General features: G+C 40.8%; 1 protein-coding gene across 1 annotated transcript; it reads left to right on the top strand.

The window, feature by feature from the left end:
• The first annotated feature begins 432 nt into the window (after positions 1–432).
• On the top strand, positions 433–14,991 carry vegfaa (vascular endothelial growth factor Aa). Its single transcript, XM_088084950.1, has 7 exons — positions 433–1,191; positions 3,331–3,373; positions 5,027–5,223; positions 6,047–6,123; positions 6,207–6,239; positions 9,877–10,008; positions 12,089–14,991. Exons 1-7 carry the CDS (start codon positions 1,126–1,128, stop codon positions 12,108–12,110), a joined length of 570 nt encoding a protein of 189 aa, XP_087941076.1. The 5' UTR covers positions 433–1,125; the 3' UTR covers positions 12,111–14,991.
• The last annotated feature ends 2,538 nt before the right edge of the window (positions 14,992–17,529 follow it).

The raw sequence follows: 17,529 nt of genomic DNA, 5'->3' as shown, positions 1-17,529 counted from the left end.
CCTTTTACTTTTTTTCTTTTCTTTTTTGCAATTTATGGGACATTTCCTGCCAAGTTGCTCATTATATTTTTCTCCATGTTTTCCAAATAAATTTTTCTGCTGACTTAAGAGAATTTCTTTCTGTGAATGAGAAATTTAGAGTTAAAATAACAACATTTATTAAATATTTAAAGAGCTGTATGGTGCGGATTAACATAACAGCTGATATCTATGAGGTTAAAGGAGCAGACTGAGCTGGAGAATCAAACAGCTTCAATGACAGTCGTCATCAGTGTAAACCTCTCCCGTGTGTGTGTGTGTGTGTGTGTGTGTGTGTGTGTGTGTGTGTGTGTGTGAACAGCAGGTCCCCCCTCCTACTCTGCCATTGGTCGGTGCGCGCGGCCGCCCCGCCTAGCGGGTCCGTTGGCTACTGATGCCGGGCCACCTTAATAACGCATGAACTCCAGCAGCAGCCGCCAAGAGGAGACAGACCGCGATAGAGAGGGACCGGTGCCGCTGCTGTGCTCAGACAAGCTGCTGTCTATGCCCCGCCACAGAGCTTTATAAAGAGGAGAACCCGAAGCGCAGCGCAGGAGCGAACACCGACTACACACAATACACTGGCGGAAGACAGCAAAAGGAAGACTTTGTACCGGCAGATAGCGCCTGCTGAATCCCTCCACACACACACACACACACCTTCATGTTGTGGGATTAACGATCGGTGCGTAAAGTTGATGACCTGATCGGTGCGTCCTCCGCCTCCACATTTCCCATTATTCCTGTCCTCTTTTTGGGGGGAGGATCGCTGCGTTCCTGAGGTCCCGGTGTTCCGGCTCCAGCGTGGATTTTTGGACCCCATCATAGTGTCTTTGTCTGTGGATGCGCGAGCCTTGTTGGATGGTAAGCTTTCCAGCGCAGCGCTGCCGGGAGACCCTGGAACGGTTCCTGTGAACGTGCCACATGCGCGTGGGAGATATGGATTTGCTTTTGCTATAGCCAAGATTTGCCGCGGTTTTTTAAAATATTCGTTTTTCATTTTTTGACTGCGCGTGCTGATTTGTTGATATTATTATTTTTTTAATTTTATTTTTTAATCTTGAACGACCGCAGAGATTTCAAGACTCATCGTGCGGAATTACAACCATGAACTTTGTTGTTAGTTTTCTACACATCCTTCTGGCAGCGGTTGTTCACCTATCCACTGTAAAGGTGAGTCTTTGTGTTTCTGCTAAGCGTTATTAATAATTACATAGCGAGAACTGTTCCCTTTTACACGTGTAGTCAGAGGTTGAGTGTTTTCTTAATGAATCATTTTAGATTTAAGATCATGAAAAAACTGCTCATTTTGTGCAACTCATTTGTGAATAAGCATGCCAAGAAAATGTGTGTAATGTGGAAATGGAATAATAAATTTATGTCAGCCAAATACCCCAGCTCGCCTATCAGCATACTCTTTTTTTTATTCGAATCCAAAAGCATTTGTTTTGCTTTGTCCTTTTAGTATATATTGAAAAACCAGAGCTCGTTTAAAATTAGTGCGTTTTAGATTTCCTTTTACTGTTCGTGCAAAAATAAGCGCTTGGGGAAAAAAATAGGTTTCTTTTAATACTGTCACACAATCATTACATTTCGGCATATTTTTGAATTGGCGCAAATGACTTCGCTGAATAGAAATAAATGTTTTGGCACAATAAACTGGGCGCAATGAAGAGTGGGAATGAATCCTAAAAGTTGTGACTTTAAAAAAATGCTGCAAACTGGATAAGCCCTGAGTTGAATAATAACTGATCGGACACCCTCAAAGTTTCTTATACATTATTCATAAGGTGATTATTTTGGCAGAGTCCGCGTTAAACAGAGAGATTTGTGAATGGAGTGATGTGTGACGCGCCCTCAGCAGATCGCGCAGAGGAGTGTGGCGTCTCAACAGTCTCTCAGTTATTCCGCCGCAGGCTGCAGTCTCACACACTCACACACTCACTCAGTCAGTCAGTGAGTTTTTTTGTTCTCACGGTGATCGGGAGTGTGTGTGAGCTGAGACCCGGTTCCTCCTGTCCCGCCGCCCTGCAGGATGCCCACCTCGTTCCCACACAGGCCAAACCGCTTTCTCACGCAATCTCTGCGCCGGTTTACAGCAAGCAGCCACACAAGGTGAACGGAGGTCTGCCTGGGATACCGATCCGTCACGTCATCTTTTTTTTTTAACAATCATAACAAAGGCCGCTTCCCGTTAGTCCTTTCAAAATAAGGCACATTCGAGCGATGAGATGAATTGAGTGAATCATTTTAAAGCATGTTTTAAATCAAACTGTTTTCTCTTGTTGCCTGTTGCTGTTGATGGAATACTGCTGGGACTAACCTATTTCAACTTTAAGAGATTAATCCTTTAAAACCCGGGCAAATTTGGTTTGATTTAAAGGCAATGAAAGAAGAAATGACTCCAAAATTAGCGAGAAATTCGTAAAAAGTACAAAACAGTTACTCGAAATTTGAACAAAAAGACAAGAAAAAAATTAAAAAAGAGAAAGTTAAAAGGCGCTAAAAAATTACAATACAATTTTGTAACATAATTTAATATGCAATTATGATTACTTTAAATATAGCTTTTCCTTTTTTCCGTGGACATTTTTCTCTAGCTTTTTAAAAATAAATTTCTAAATCTACCAATAACGTGCAATTACTGAAACATTTATTACCAAGTTGGTCATTGCATTTTTTCACGTTTTGTGTTTTTGAAAGAAATCACACCAGTGTTCAAAAGATTTTAACTTGTGAAAGGCGTCTGAAAGCAGCATGAGAAAAGTGATGTTGCTCCAGGTTTCAAAGGGGTTAAACTCATGAAGGCATGAGATTAAATCAGCATGAGCAGACAGATTTTCAAATGGCTGTGTAGACTTTCAATTTCAATTTGACTATTTTGGTTAACTGAGGTTAATTTGAACATCAGGCTGCTGTGCCCTTATTTTGAAGGAAACTCAGCCTGGCTCATCAGCTGCTGGTTTGTAACTTTACACAGCTGATGCATCTGCAGCTATGAAAAAGCAGAAATAGAATGGAGAGTAAAGCATAACACTGACTATATTTTTAGTGTATGATTCCCCTTCTGAAATGTGTCTTTATGGTGATAGATTACAGATCATGTTATGGTATCAGCATCCGACTGCCCCTTAGATCATCAGATGCAAGGAGCTGAAACTAAGAATGTTTCTCGACTTTGATGTACTTGGATGTGTAGGATAAAAGTTATCGAGAATTTGTGTTTTTTTAAATGCTGATGATATTTGTGTCAAGGCGACGCTGCATGCAGGTCCTCTTTAACACCTGATGTCTGATGTTCATCTCTTCCAGACTGCCAGCATTAACAAGGGAGTGGACAAGAGTAAAAATGAGGGTAAGTTTCATCTCTAACAGAGCTGTCTCCTTTAAAAACACTTGTTCTTTTTCATCTGTGTGCAGGCCGGATGACTGCAGGGCTGCCTAGTGGACATTTGTGTCTCCTCTGCCTCACACTGTCTTTGTGTCTTTAAAAGTTTGTATGTGTAGGGGGAGGATTAGTTCCTCGGTGCGAGCTGTGATTGTTTTGCTGCACAGAGCAGGACAGGAGTCAAAGTTTTCAGTGGTGAAAGGTCTCAAATGGGACTTTGGAGTGGCCATAAACGTTGTGCTGATTTCAAACCAAGAGTCAAGAGAGAGAAATCAGTCAGAGCCTCTACTATTATTATTGTTTTTCTGTTTTCCCATCAGTCTATGGTGGAGCATGGTCAGTAAATGAGAAGACAGTCAGCCTCGGTTCAATGCCGTCATGTTTGTCAGACTCTGGTGCTGAGGCCAAGGCTGGAGCTGCTGGCTGCTGATGGATGGAGACACACATTACAAACAGCATCAGTGGAAAGCCTGTGGTTGTTGTTAGTGTTTGTATCAGAGCAGGAAGTCTGCCATCTGCACTCTTCTGAGCTTACCACACACACACACACACACACACACACACACACACACACAGCCACTGTCAGAGAACAACACCTGTCAAAAGCAGTCATACACTCAGACTGTGGACTGTGGCATTATAGATTTGTGTAAAACTTAAGCGTCATTTTTGAAATGTTGATAAAACACAATTGCAAGATGACTGCGTTTCCATGGCGATGGATGTTCAAAACATTAGCAGGTTTATTTCTATTTCAGCCACCACGCTAGCTGTTATTATTTCTATTCGAAGGCCACGTAGGCATGTTATGCAAGTGTGACCTAAGTATTTACTGTAACTTTGGTCGTGATCATGCTGAGGACCAGAAGATGCAGTTGAAAGCCCTCAAAAAAGCTAAGCCTTTGAAACCTGAGCATATTGGCTTCATTTATTTTAAAATAAAAAAAGTGCATAAAAAATGACATTTAAACATTTTAATATGTAATTATAATAATTATAAATTTAGTGCTACTCACTCAGCCAGCATTAGTGCAGGGGCAGAGCCTGCACAGGGGTGGGCTTCCTGGGGTCACATGTCAGAGGTGAACACTGGCGCCACAGTGCCTGCTCTGAAAGAGCAGAGGTCAGGAGTTAGTGAGGGGTCACTGGGAGCCCAGTCTGATGGACTGTGGGATGGATTATTCTGGGCTGCATGGAGAATGGAAGTACAGCGAGGGCTGGCAGGTCACTGGTTTGATCAAGTCTTGGGTTTGGTGTTAAAGGGTTTCTTCAATCTTTCAGCTCTAAATTTCCAAATACTACGTGATGTATCTTGTGTTACAGTGTTGCAGAGCGGATGTAATATATCTGCTCTCCACCTGCAGAAGATACAATTAAATTCCAAGGTCACACAGTCACATGATGAGGTGTTATTTCTCCAAACCAACTCAGTCAAGGTGGCATCTTCCTGTGGAGCTGCTTTAGTGTAACTGTTGCCACTGAGACAATCCCTAATATCTGCCGTGGCTCTTATTAGCTTTATATCTGTTTTGTCATATGGTCATTCATCCAGAGTAGTCTTCTATATGTGGGTTTATTCTATTTTTCAGGGATGATGATGATCTTCTTGTCTGTTTTCAGTCGTCCCTCTCACAGAAGTCATCACCAAGAGTATGTGTAAGCCCAGGGAGGTGCTGGTGGACATCGTCCAGGAGTACCCAGAGGACACAGAACACAACTACATTCCCTCCTGCGTGGTCCTCAACCGCTGCGGGGGCTGCTGCAATGACGAAGCAATGGAGTGTGTACCCACAAAAACCCACAATGTCACGTTGCAGGTGAGGAAAAAAGATAAAACCTAAGTCAACCATGGACGATGATGACGTTTTACAATATAATCTTGTATGTTGTATGTTATCAAGTGACTGAATTTCCATAGCTGATCACACTGTGGCAGCTGATCTGTGCCTAAGCACTCTGATGAACCCTCTGATGCAAACCATGAAATTAAAATCAGAAAAAGCTCATCAGAGGAGCATGTATAAAGGGGCAAGTTGGGTGTTTTTCAACCTGAAGCCTAGTTTTTGTGGTTCCATTGTATCCTGTTTCTCACTCAATACTGAGCCAGTTTCAGAAATTGTTTCCTCCATTTGTCACTTATATATGAAACATGGAAAAATAGGTTGAAAAATACTGAAGTTAACCTTTAGGATCATTCTGTCAACCCTAAAATCTGAAATTTGAGAGCACAAGCAGAAGGTTAACGTTAGAAGTTCTTTTTAATTTTTGATACATACATGATGAAAAGGGGTTGTTAGGACAAAGTTTTGTTTTGTTCACTTGGTGCGTGTTTAGATTGTTGGAGGGAGACATAACATTTCCATCCAGAAGTAGAGCGGAGAAAGTGAGGCATCTCATAAATGTTGTTTACCTCGACACACTGTGTTTACAGCCGTGTCTGTGGTGTCACAACCTCTGCTGTCCTCGGACAAGCCCGGCTATCTGGCATGGAGAAGTGAAGGGACACAGAGTAACGCAGAGAGGTCAGCCGTGGGTTAGAGTGGTCAGGGCTGTGCTGTTTAGACTGTGAGTTATGAAAAGTCATGTTGATATTGTTTTTATCTGAACCTTGCCTTATTATGTCGTCTGTTTCTCTTCAAGGTAATGCGGGTGAGACCGATGGTAACGCAACACACTCTTGACTTAAGTTTCACAGAGCATCAAGAGTGTGAATGCAGGTAAGATAGCGCAGACCCCACACATAGTGACAGTGATGTAATAAAAAGAAAAAAAAAACTATGTTGCTTTTTTTTATTTTCAGACTGAAGCCAGACGTTCAAGCAAAGAAAGAATAGTAAGTACGTGTTCTGCCTATTCCTGTTTTGTCATCTGTTGAAAAGGTTTCTGCTGAAAAAACAATGAGGGTTTTCCACAAGGACCATGTCTTTGACTTTGGTCGATGGCTTGTTGTACTGGAGCAGGACCAGAAGCTGAACACTTGCTAAGAGCAGAAGCAGTTCTGTCTTCCAGTTCAGATGTTCACACCCTCCCCACCTCTCTGACTGTGTTCAGCTAGATATTGACGAATGAGCGTTGGGATGAAACATTAGGGTAGTGACAGCATTATTGTCAATGTGAGGGGCGTATTTGATCAGTATTTAAACCTTACAATGGTTTCGATACTGAAGCACTTTAAATCAGGAACTATTTGATGAAAGACTAAGAAATTAAAATGGGAAAAAAATGGACAAGACTTCAGATTACAGCTCTCAGTTTTAATGCTCAGTGTGATGAACACGGTTTGGTCAGTACCAAATGATTTAGGGGTGACATGGTGTACTTGTATTGACAAAAAATTTGGTATTTTGTCATTTATGTCAATGATAAACACACAATATTATCAGGTCAGTAATCCAGCACCTTTTAAATAATTCCCCTGTCCCCTGTCCCAATGCAATTAGGCCTTTGCCTTTGCCTTTGCCTTTTCAATATCCATGAAGTAAAATGGCTCTTTGAAACAAGTTGCCAAAAAAAAGAAACAAAAGACACAACAAACAACTAAGACCAAAATTAAAGTTAACAGATTAATGTGCTATAGATATCACGAAAATATCGTTATCGTGGATTCTTTTGGCCACAATAATTGTGAAGTGAAAATCTGATATCATGCCAGCTCTAAAATGAAGATTAGTGTTGATACCACAACTAGCTATTTTTTCTTTGGTTAATATGAACTGATCTCAGGACTTTATATTTCAGTTTGTGTTCCACTCAGATCATTTCAACAGAAAGTGAGTGTAGTAGGTGATGCCACCATTTAGGAAGTCAGAATTAGGGTTAGCTTTCAACTCAAGTGAACAAATGTTCCGTCTTGTTTGCTGTAGATGTTGGAGGTAGAGCTTGGGGCCTTCAGAGCGTGCTCTCTTTATGGCAGCTGCTTTAGTACTTTATGGTGCGTCTATAACATCGTGAGCGATTGAGGCGTAGCCGTTGGGCTTCAGATCACCCGCTGCTGTCTGCACTGCTCCAGTTGCACAAACCTGACCCTCGGCCCTCAGCCCTCGGCTGCTTCCCGAGTCAAATCATAGCAACAGGTGTCATGCAGTTCACCTATTTATATTTTCAGTGGTGTAAATAAAGGACGACGAGCTGAGGCGTTAGATTGAGAGAACTCGCTCACTGTCACCGTTGACAAGGGGCTGTGTGTGTGTTTGACATATGTCTTAAGGCTTCTCCGCGGTAGGTCAGGTTGTTTAATTGGATCAGAGGAGTGTGTGCGTGCCGGACTGCACCTTAAAAGCTGATGGATTGGTGGAGGAGAGATGGGATCATGTTAGCTAAGTCAAAGCTGTTTGTCAGGGGGCTGAGATGAGCTGCGGCCAGCCTCGTTGGATGTCTGCCTGTCACTGTGCACGTAGGCAGCTGCTTCACGCTGCCACAGGGTGGAGAGGAGGTGCTATAAAGAGAATGTGGTCATTCATACAGGAACGTGTACCCTGATAGAGCCGGCTCAGCCTGATCCTGCGGATCAATATCCACCCCTGCTGATGAGGGGACTCGATTAGAGCTGATGTTTTGCTGGTTGATTACCTCCTGTTTGGCTTTATCAGCTATTGATTGAACCCTGCATGACTGTCCCTGCATTTGTTCAGGTGTCTCAGCTCTTTGTCCTGCCATCTCCTTTGTTAAGCCAAGCATACACTGTACCGTTTTAGCCTTTTTTTGACCAGATTTTTGAGCCGGCTGAGCAAATTTCCACAGGCTCTTATACAGTTGAAGCAGAGCAACAAGTTGACGCTGCTCCTCTCACCAGCCAAAAATGACAATGGTAATCTCTAGAATGGTTAAGTAATGAGTCCTAAAATGTGGAAGTTTGTTAGCTTTTTGCAGTTCCGGTTCCCTCGTCTCAAAGTCTAGGGTTTTTTTTTAAATTGGTTTTTGGTTAAATGCCTTAAATAAGGTATTTGATTAACACAGGCTAAAGATATTTAGACATTTTGTTCTGGAACACAAAATTACGTCAGTATAAATCCAATTTTTTAACTTTTAAGTTTTTACGCACCTTAAAAAAGGCGGTTACTAACAAGTGGCTAAATGGGACTACAGTGTTTGTCGGGGACGTTAGACGTCATCACACCGACACAGAAACTCATTAAACCCACTTGTCCGCCTTTACAGCTTTACAGCAACAATCGTACTCAAACTTGTAGATTTATCTGTTTATAATACTTTTCGATTGTGTTTTAACATGTTTTTACAGTGTTTCAAATCAGAAGTCATACTATTCGGGATAGTGACGTTTAAATCTTGCGACCACAATATGGTTTGTTTATAGCCTAACAATAGCTTTTTGCTTTTGGCGATTTCATTTATTTACGACCCTGTCTCCTCTTTAGTTATACCTGCAACAACATTCTATTTCTATGGCAGCAAAATTAATTTGCCATATGCATTTTTCATGTTCTCTGTGAGCAGTGGTTATCTGTAAGGCTGTCTGCTGGCCTGTGCTGTGCTAGACTGATAAGTTCTTGCTGCTTCTACTTTATGTTGGGGGCTTTTATCTGTTGCCATGTTTCCTTTCAACAGCTAGAGTTTTGAATTAAAGGGATAGTTTGGATTTTTTGGAGTGGGACTGAATCCATCCATAATTTGTATTCCCTGAAGTAGATGTCAGTGCACACCCCAGTTTGGAGAAGCAGCAGGACTGTCAGCTGGCACCTACTGTATTTAATACACTAGCCATCGATAAGTACCTCATAAAATCCCACTTCAGAATAACTATCCCTCTAAGGTACAGCAGTACAGATAAGTGTGTGTAGCTTCAGATCATTACAGCCTTGAGAGGTTCATAGATAAGTTGTGCTTTGGGTTGCTCTGCTCCTGTTTTCCTGCAGCAAGTCTAGAATCTGATACCGAATTGCTGCTCCGTTGTGTGCTGTGCAAAGCAAAATGAGTTACGAGACAAAGCATAGTTCCTTTTTGCCCCATAGCAAATCTCCTTATGTATCTAGTTGTGTCCTTGTTGTGTCTGCAGTGTGACCTTCCATCTCATAAGCTGAGCACCGAAACAGATACTGCAGTGTCTACCTCAGTCTGTTAGATGTTCATCTTTCATCATTGCGCACCTCGTACTGCGCTGCCTCAGTTACATCATTGCAGCGGTTCTTTGAGGAAAAATAAAATCCCATAATGTATTACAGCACAATAAAGGCAGTAAAATTAACCTTTTACTTACAGAATGTGATATAAAATAACAAAAAAGAGATTGCTTCTGGGTTTTTGGCTCAATTTCTGCAAGATGGACAATGTCACCATTGGATATCTATTGAATAGATGGTGTCAGGGATGTTGTCAGGGATGTTGCATGAGTGTCTGTGTCTGCCCTTTCTGCAGAATTCGCTCTATAGCTTAGATCTCTCTCTCTCTCTCTCTCTCTCTCTCTCTCTCTCTCTCTCTCTCTCTCTCTCTCTCCCTTTTTGCTTCCCTTGCAGCCACTGTGCGCCTTGCTCAGAGAGAAGAAAGCGCTTGTTTGTGCAGGACCCTCTCACCTGTAAATGCTCCTGCAAATACACACAGTTAGACTGCAAGTCCAGGCAGCTTGAGTTAAACGAGAGAACTTGCAGGTTTGTTTACCATACATACACGATAAACAACGTGCCTTGAATCCCACTCCCCCCCCCTTTTTTTATTTTTGTTACCCATCATTGCGCCCATCTCTGTGCTTTCTTCTAACATTGATTTCCTGCTGAGAACTGCATGCTTCTCCCTGCTTTTTTATGTTGTGTTGGTGTTTGTAGATGGGAATGTGGCAGCTCGGCGTGTCTCTGTGCTTGCATTGTCTCCTGTGAGATGCAACATGTGATTTCAGTGTTGATGATGTCTTGACATGACCACTTAAGTGTTGGTTTAATCCAGTCTTGCATGACACCGTGTTACACAGCTCTGGCCTAAAACATTTATTATGAAAGTAGGTTAGGCCCCAGATGTCCCATATTAGGTCAATGTGGATGATGCAACCAGCAGCTTTTATCTATAGGTCATTCACAGAAATGTCCACAGTGACTTTGCTTTTTGCTTTTGTTATCTTGGTATCTTCTTACAGAAAAGAAAGTTTTCTGCAGTTCAATAAGTGACCTTGTTTTAGCTGGATGACAAAATCTGTTACATAAAGTAAGATTTTATGATTTTATGACCCTAACAGGATTTTTATGACAACTAACCCTTGATAGGGTCGGTTCAACCACACTGTCTCATTTATATTGCACAGTATCTGGCTTTGCAGACAACTTTAAATAAGATATTACAGCCACACTAATGCATTGAAGGCAATTTTATTTGTACTGCTCAAAACATTGAAAAAATAAACCTAAACATGTAACAGCAGCGGCTTAATGCAGAATTTGTTTCTGTTTCTGTAGTATTCCCAATCAGTGGTGGAAGAAGTACTCAGACCTTGTATTCAAGTAAAAGTAGTAATGCCACAGTGTAGATATACTCTGTTAGAAGTACTAACTAACTGTTACAAGGTACATATCAGCTTGACTCACTGATGTGTGTCGGGATTTAAATACAACCACAACATGAGCATGAAAATTCATTCTCTATTCAGTAAATAGAAGCCTAGAAAAAATAATAACTCAAGGCCCACTTACTATCCTTTTAGTCCCACAGCTTTCATGGTCTTCATCAGCTGACTTAAAATAAGCAAATTTCATTTGCTGATGATGACTGTCCTTGAGTTTTGTTTCCTGCATAGCCAAAAACCACTAGTAGGAACTGAAAATAACACTTTTACATGCATTTTTTTATCATATTTTTATTTTGAGAGCACAAAAAAAATGACCACATTAGAGGTTTTTACATGCTAGTGATAATATTTATCCACCTGTACTGGAGGTGAATTTCATTTTCTTTGTTACCAGTAGAAAAAGAGTCAGAAAATGACCTCATGCACGTATAGCAGCAACAGAGGTTTACAGGATCATTAATTTTGACAAAGTTTACTTACTGCCTCTTACTTGTGTGACATTTATGAAGTAAAAAAAACTCAAATACTAATGAGCGGAGTCAAACTCATCACAGTGACTGCGTGCAGCACAGAGCCAAATAGAGCAGTGCCATAACTGCTGTGTCTAGTTAACAAGGCTTCACGACCTCTCCTGACCCAGCCACTTCCATGACCTCTGACCCTTGAGGGACCCCCCACTCTGCTTTGGATTTAGAGAGCCACACGCTTCAGGGTAAAGTGACCACTGACATGATTCCCATTGGCTGCTCAGTGTTCAGCAGAGAGTGGACGGGACCTGAGGGTGGGGGGTCTCTGGAACCGGCGTTAGGTGCCTGGTAAACCCCACCACTCTACTCCACCCCACCCCCCAGGTACAGCAATCACCCCACACCATGATCCCTTAGCTACCAGAGAACACATTGTCATGAGTGTTTTAGTCAAACACCAAACCTTGACCTGAAAGTTTTATATACAGCAGAAAAGAACCAGGAGGTGGAAACTGACTTAGACCACTGATCCCCCAGCCTCCCTCACTATCCACTGCTGCTTCCTCCTCTGCCCCAGTACAGCAATAATCCTTTTATTTTTGCATGGAGCAGACTGAAAGACACTGTGCTCATCATTCTCTGTAAGACAAGGCTGAACAAAACCAATTTGCTGCTTGCATAACCAGATTTTCATCTTGTCCTCCACAGATGTGACAAACCGAGGAGATGAGACCAGTAACACTGTTATGAAGGAATTCTTTTCTTGGCACAGCACTTTGAAACCTGAGGATGCATTCCCTGCAAGGACACGAAACGACAACGCAAGACAGGACATTCTGGATGCAGATCTTGCCACTGTCAGTTTTCCGGCTAAAGATATTAATATATATGTACGTATATGACAAGTACATCGACAATGTGTAATGCTGCTACATAAAAAGACACTATTTAAGCGAAACGAATGCGCCACTGGCGTGTGAATGGGAAATGTTTCAATGGCGTTCTGCTTGAGGGTGGATCTGATAGAAGAATTATTTTATGTAACACTTCACTGGATGCTAGTCTGCTGTGGATATGAATATCTGAAATATTTCTAAGCAACAAAAACTGGTGACTTCGACGAGCAGTGCAGCAGAAGCCGAACTCGCCTCCGAGCTCTGACAGAAGAGACGAACAAGGAGGCGTAGGCCGAGGAACGCCTGTTGTACTTGAACTGAACAGCACGTCCGAAAACTGCTTCCCTCTGTGACATGATGTGAAGTTTTGTGTCCACTGTATGGACTGACACCAGCTGGTGTGAGAATGCAACCAAAAAAGTCTCTCAGAGTTTCCTGAAGTGACTGTGGATGCAGGTTTTGTGCCATGGTGACGGATAATGTGAAGATGACCTTGTTCCCTCATGGAAGGGTTATGTGACGATGGCAAGAACTGGACTAAAGCTTAGCTAATGGCAAAGTTTTAGTGAGTAAAGAGATTTTAGACAATTTTGGGCTAGGGTTAGGCCTACCCTAAGTCCAAGCAAGTAGGGTTAGGGTTAGGCCTAACCTTAGGTGGGAACAAGTAAACAACATAACTGTTAAATTTAAGGGTAGATAGAGTTTCCATCAGGGTTAAAGGTATGAAACCACTGCCTGTTCCTGGGCCTGCCTCCTTCATGTAACCCTTCCCCAGTGGGGAAACAGATTTGTCTGTTTGTGCACAGAGTTAATTATTATTTGCATTTCGAGGTATTGTGTTCCTTTCACACAAATGTTGCAAGACCAGGCTGTCTAAAGGGATATTACTGTAGGTATATATGGGGACAAGAAGTGAGTAGATGAGCTGATCACAGGTCAGATCAGCACCTCACTGTAGAAATCCACAACCTTCCAGTTTCCTTATTTATGGCTTTGTGTGTGTTCCAAAGAAACAGTCAGGCATCCACAACAGAGCAGTTTATCGTAAACGATCTGTATATACTTACTAGATATCCCTTTGTCTAGTACACTACATCTAATTTATAGAATATCCTCAGTATTCTGTATTCTGATATTTATATGCAGTGTTAAGGTTATTTTTGTTTGTACTCCTCAACTGTTTTCAATCTGTCTGGAGATTGAACAGAGAACACGTTTGACTGTAGACTTTTTTTTTTATGTGGGGAAAAAGGACTGAGAGACAATGCTTTGACATTCCTGATTTAAACTAAAGCTGTGTTTCTCACCAGCCGGAGGGGGATCATGGTGGGCCTGTTGACCGATAGAAACCCCAGCCACGAACATGTGTGTGGATGATGCGCCAACACAGGTGTTTTTCATTTTGGACTGGGACGATGGGACATGTGGTTTTGCACTTGTGGGCCCAAATGCACGTCATATGGAGGACTGAAGGAGTCTCGTTGCTGCTGCTCAGCTCGGACCTAATTTAGTGAAGACTGTCCAATCAGGCTGAGGCCTCTAGTCTGACGGTGGCGAACTGGCACAGTGTTTTCTCTGACTTTGACCCAGGCGCTAACAGAACGCCCACATTCCTAAGTATTACACTGTTGTGGTTCAGCAGGATGCAGCCTCTCATTACGAATTAAACTCTTCCTTTAACGCTAAACTGTTACCATATGAGAAAAAGACCTTCGTCAGTGATGAGACAGAAAAAATAGGAAATGAAAAAAGGATGGTAAGCACCCTATCTATAAAAATGAGTGAAGATGAAACAATTAAGTTGCAATAGGAACGATTAAAAATACCTTTGTTATATATAAGATAAAAAATGTTGAGGTCACTTAAATACAATATGTGCTAGCATGCATTTTGTATACAGTTGTTTTTTTTTAAATATATTAATAATTATGTGATTCAGCCAATCATAGGCTGCCAAGTATCAAAATACTTGTGTTCAAGATATAGTCATTTGTACTCTCGAGTTAGTATTAGTTAGTATCTATGCCCTTGAAATAATAACTTTAATCTCATACAAGAACCAAAACAAAACTGAAAAAGACTCTATAGGGCATCAAGAGTAAAACTGTGTTAAACCCTTAAACACAGAAAATACTTTTATCTCAGTCAGAAATAATTTCATTATGTGTGCACCCAGCAAGTAAACAATAAGTGCCGAAACGTCCAATTTAAAATGTGACAGCGAGCGTCAACTGCACGAAAACATGTAAAATTATTATTTATTTGAAGGAACGAATGACTTACTTAGACAAATTATTGGTGTAAACTCCTGACTGTACGACCTGTGCTGCTCAGCACAATATTGTCAGAAAATGGGTCAAGACTCCAAGTCAGTGATTTTGACTTTATACTCAGATATTGGTCCTTTTTCTACATCCAGTGAATCCTGCCTGTGTTTGTGTTAGTGCCAGCTCTGTTCATATGAACCGACCGTCTGTGCTGCCGCCGTCAGACTGGAGGCCTGAGAGTGTGTTCACTGAGCCCACCCCTCTCCAGTCCTCTGATCATGACAACATTCTAATTGTATTTAAATGACAGACTTTTTCTTGAGTTTGTACAGCCACACATTTTTAGTATATTTTCACATTAATATATTTATTGGTGCTGTAAAATGTTTTGCAATATTAATACTCTGTTGTTTCTAGTGTAAGTATTAAAACATATTTATTTTGAAAATATATTGGTTTGTTTTATTAAATTGTCTTGCACTTCTTGTTTTCTGACATCACTACATGTCACATTCATCCATTCACACACACACACACACACACACACACACAGAATAAAAAAGTCATAGTACAGTTCAATTCAATTTAAAGAGCCCTTTTTGGCATGACCATAATCAAAAATTACTGCTAAAGCACATTTTAACAGTTGTTCTTAACATGGAATACTCAGCAAATATATATATTTTAAAAAAAGAAGAATGGTTGTAATACAAATACGCATAATAAAATAATGATGTCCAAAATAGATGAAATAGTTGTAGTATAGTATATCTTCCAAAAACGCATTAAAAAAAATCGTAGTATAGTCTGTTGTCCAAAAAAGAAAAAAAGAAAAAAACAATGCTAAAAAAGTCAAATAATACATAAATAAACAAGCAAAAAAATAGTAAATTGACAAGTAAAATGGAAAATTAAATGGGGATTTAAATAAATACTTTTTGGCATTTTCATTTATTTATTGACACAATTATTTTTGATTTATTTTTGATTTTAGCAGGCCCGGCAATAGTCTGGCGACCTGTCCAGGGTGTACCCTGCCTCTCACCCAGTGACAGCTGGCATCTGCTCCAGTATACCTCCCCCGCCCCCCAAAGACAACACTTCAACACAGGGCAAGCGGTAATGGACAATGAATGAATGAATGATTTTGTCAGTTTACAGTCCTCCATAGTTCCCTTGTAGAACTGTGACCTTAGTGATTATATATATGAGCATTCTGTTTTCCACTAGCAGGGGAGCTAATGAAGAAAATGCTGTCATGGGTCATAAGAGAGTGTAGGAACATTTGACCTGTGTGGTCATATGGGGTAGAGGACCTGTTGATAAATAGGTAATATATTTTTTATATGACAGTTGATTTGAACAACATATTTTCTAGCTTCATATATTGAAGTTCTGTCAGGTAAAGTGTGGTTTTGACTTCAGGAGTGAAAACTTATGAACTTTGCTCCTGCTGCTGAATGACAGCTGACTAGAAAACGTGAGACTTCCTGTAACATGAACTCCTGAGTCAGGAGCCATAAAGACAAAGAGGGAGCGCTTTGCCACCTCAGGGGTAGCACTTTACTAAAGATTAGGCATCAATGTCATACACAAGTGTAGCAGATTTGAGGCATGAATGAGGCCCTGGAAAAGTGCAGAGTCCTTGTGTTTTTGCCAAATGCTCAGAGGAATGCTGCAAATCATTTGATCTGTGATTAAAAGGGATTTTTATTTTCTAATCACACCAACTCTGCTTTCGTATAACAAGTGCAGCTGGACTTTCAACTGCTCCTGCAGTAACGCCTCAGACAAATGGAAATCTAGGAACAACATATCCACCATGTATTTGTCTTTGGTTGAGAGGAATTTCTACTGACATGAAATATTCTGAAATACACAATCTACCAAACAGCTAGGGTGAAAATGAAATTTTGCACTCATACCTTCAGTAATGTTAGGCAAGAATTTTTTTCTAAACAACAAATCGTATGACTGTAATGTTTAATGTTAAAGGTGTTGCTCATAGTGATGATCTCAGATGATTCACTCAGATGCTGCAGTTCTCGTCTGCGCTGTGAAGCGTCTTATCTCTTTTGGTTTTATGGTCCACAACGTTAATGTTGTGGTTCACTCTTTGAGCTGTCATCAACCTGCCCTCCAGCAGCAGCAGAAGGTTTTTAGAGAAAAGCTCAGCTCGGCACAAAGCAGATAGATACAGTTAAAGACTACCTGGTTATCATAGTAGAGCCTTACCAGTAAAAGAAAAAGATTTTTTTTCTCAGAAGTTGGTGGAGAACAAAACAGAGCTTAAAGGATCTGAAAATTAGACCCAGATTCATCAGATGGACACAAATATCACTCCAAAGGATAGTTTTGGTTTGATTTGTCCTGGATTTTACATATCTCTACTTTCTGCCACAACATCAGCATGATGGAAGTAAATGGATTATTGTGTGTAAGTTACCACCAGCAAAATAAATAAATAAATATTACTATTATTATTATTATTATTATTATAGCACTGTGTATCATGGTTTAGGTTTTTGTGTTATACTGCGGCCTTTGTTTTGGGTTTTCTGTTTTTCTAGTTTTTCCTTGTTTCTAGTTACTCTGCTTTTTCTCCCTGTCTTTGTGTCTCCCTGTGTTCCCAGTCACACCTTCTCAAATTAACCAATCCCTGTGTTTGCCTCCTGCTCGTGTGTCCACCTACCCAGCTGTGTGACATTGTCTTGATTAGTTCCTCTCTCTGTCTCTCTCTCTCTCTCTCTCTCTCTCTCTCTCTCTCTATATATATATATATATATATATATATATATATATATATATTACCTGGGGTTATTATGTCATTGTATCTGGAGCAAGCAGCAACCTCCGAGTCTGAAAAATAAAGTCAATTCTGAAGTGCCAAAAACTGCAATTCCTCTGATGGCCATTTGACCTCCATGTTAAAATGCCCAACTTTACAGCAGAAATAAAAAAAACTGTTTAAAGCCTGGTAAAAGAC

The sequence above is a fragment of the Plectropomus leopardus genome, chromosome 11, assembly GCF_026936395.1.
Source record: "Plectropomus leopardus strain MGB_pleo_1.0 chromosome 11, ASM2693639v1, whole genome shotgun sequence".
Classification (NCBI taxonomy): domain Eukaryota; kingdom Metazoa; phylum Chordata; class Actinopteri; order Perciformes; family Serranidae; genus Plectropomus; species Plectropomus leopardus.
This window is presented reverse-complemented; position numbering and strand designations above follow the sequence as displayed.

Coding starts and splice junctions, on each gene's coding strand:
- vegfaa (XM_088084950.1), top strand. CDS start 1,126: ATGAACTTTGTTGTTAGTTTTCTACACATCCTTCTGGCAGCGGTTGTT. Junction 1,192..3,330: donor TTCACCTATCCACTGTAAAG/GTGAGTCTTTGT, acceptor CATCTCTTCCAG/ACTGCCAGCATTAACAAGGG. Junction 6,124..6,206: donor CATCAAGAGTGTGAATGCAG/GTAAGATAGCGC, acceptor TTTTATTTTCAG/ACTGAAGCCAGACGTTCAAG.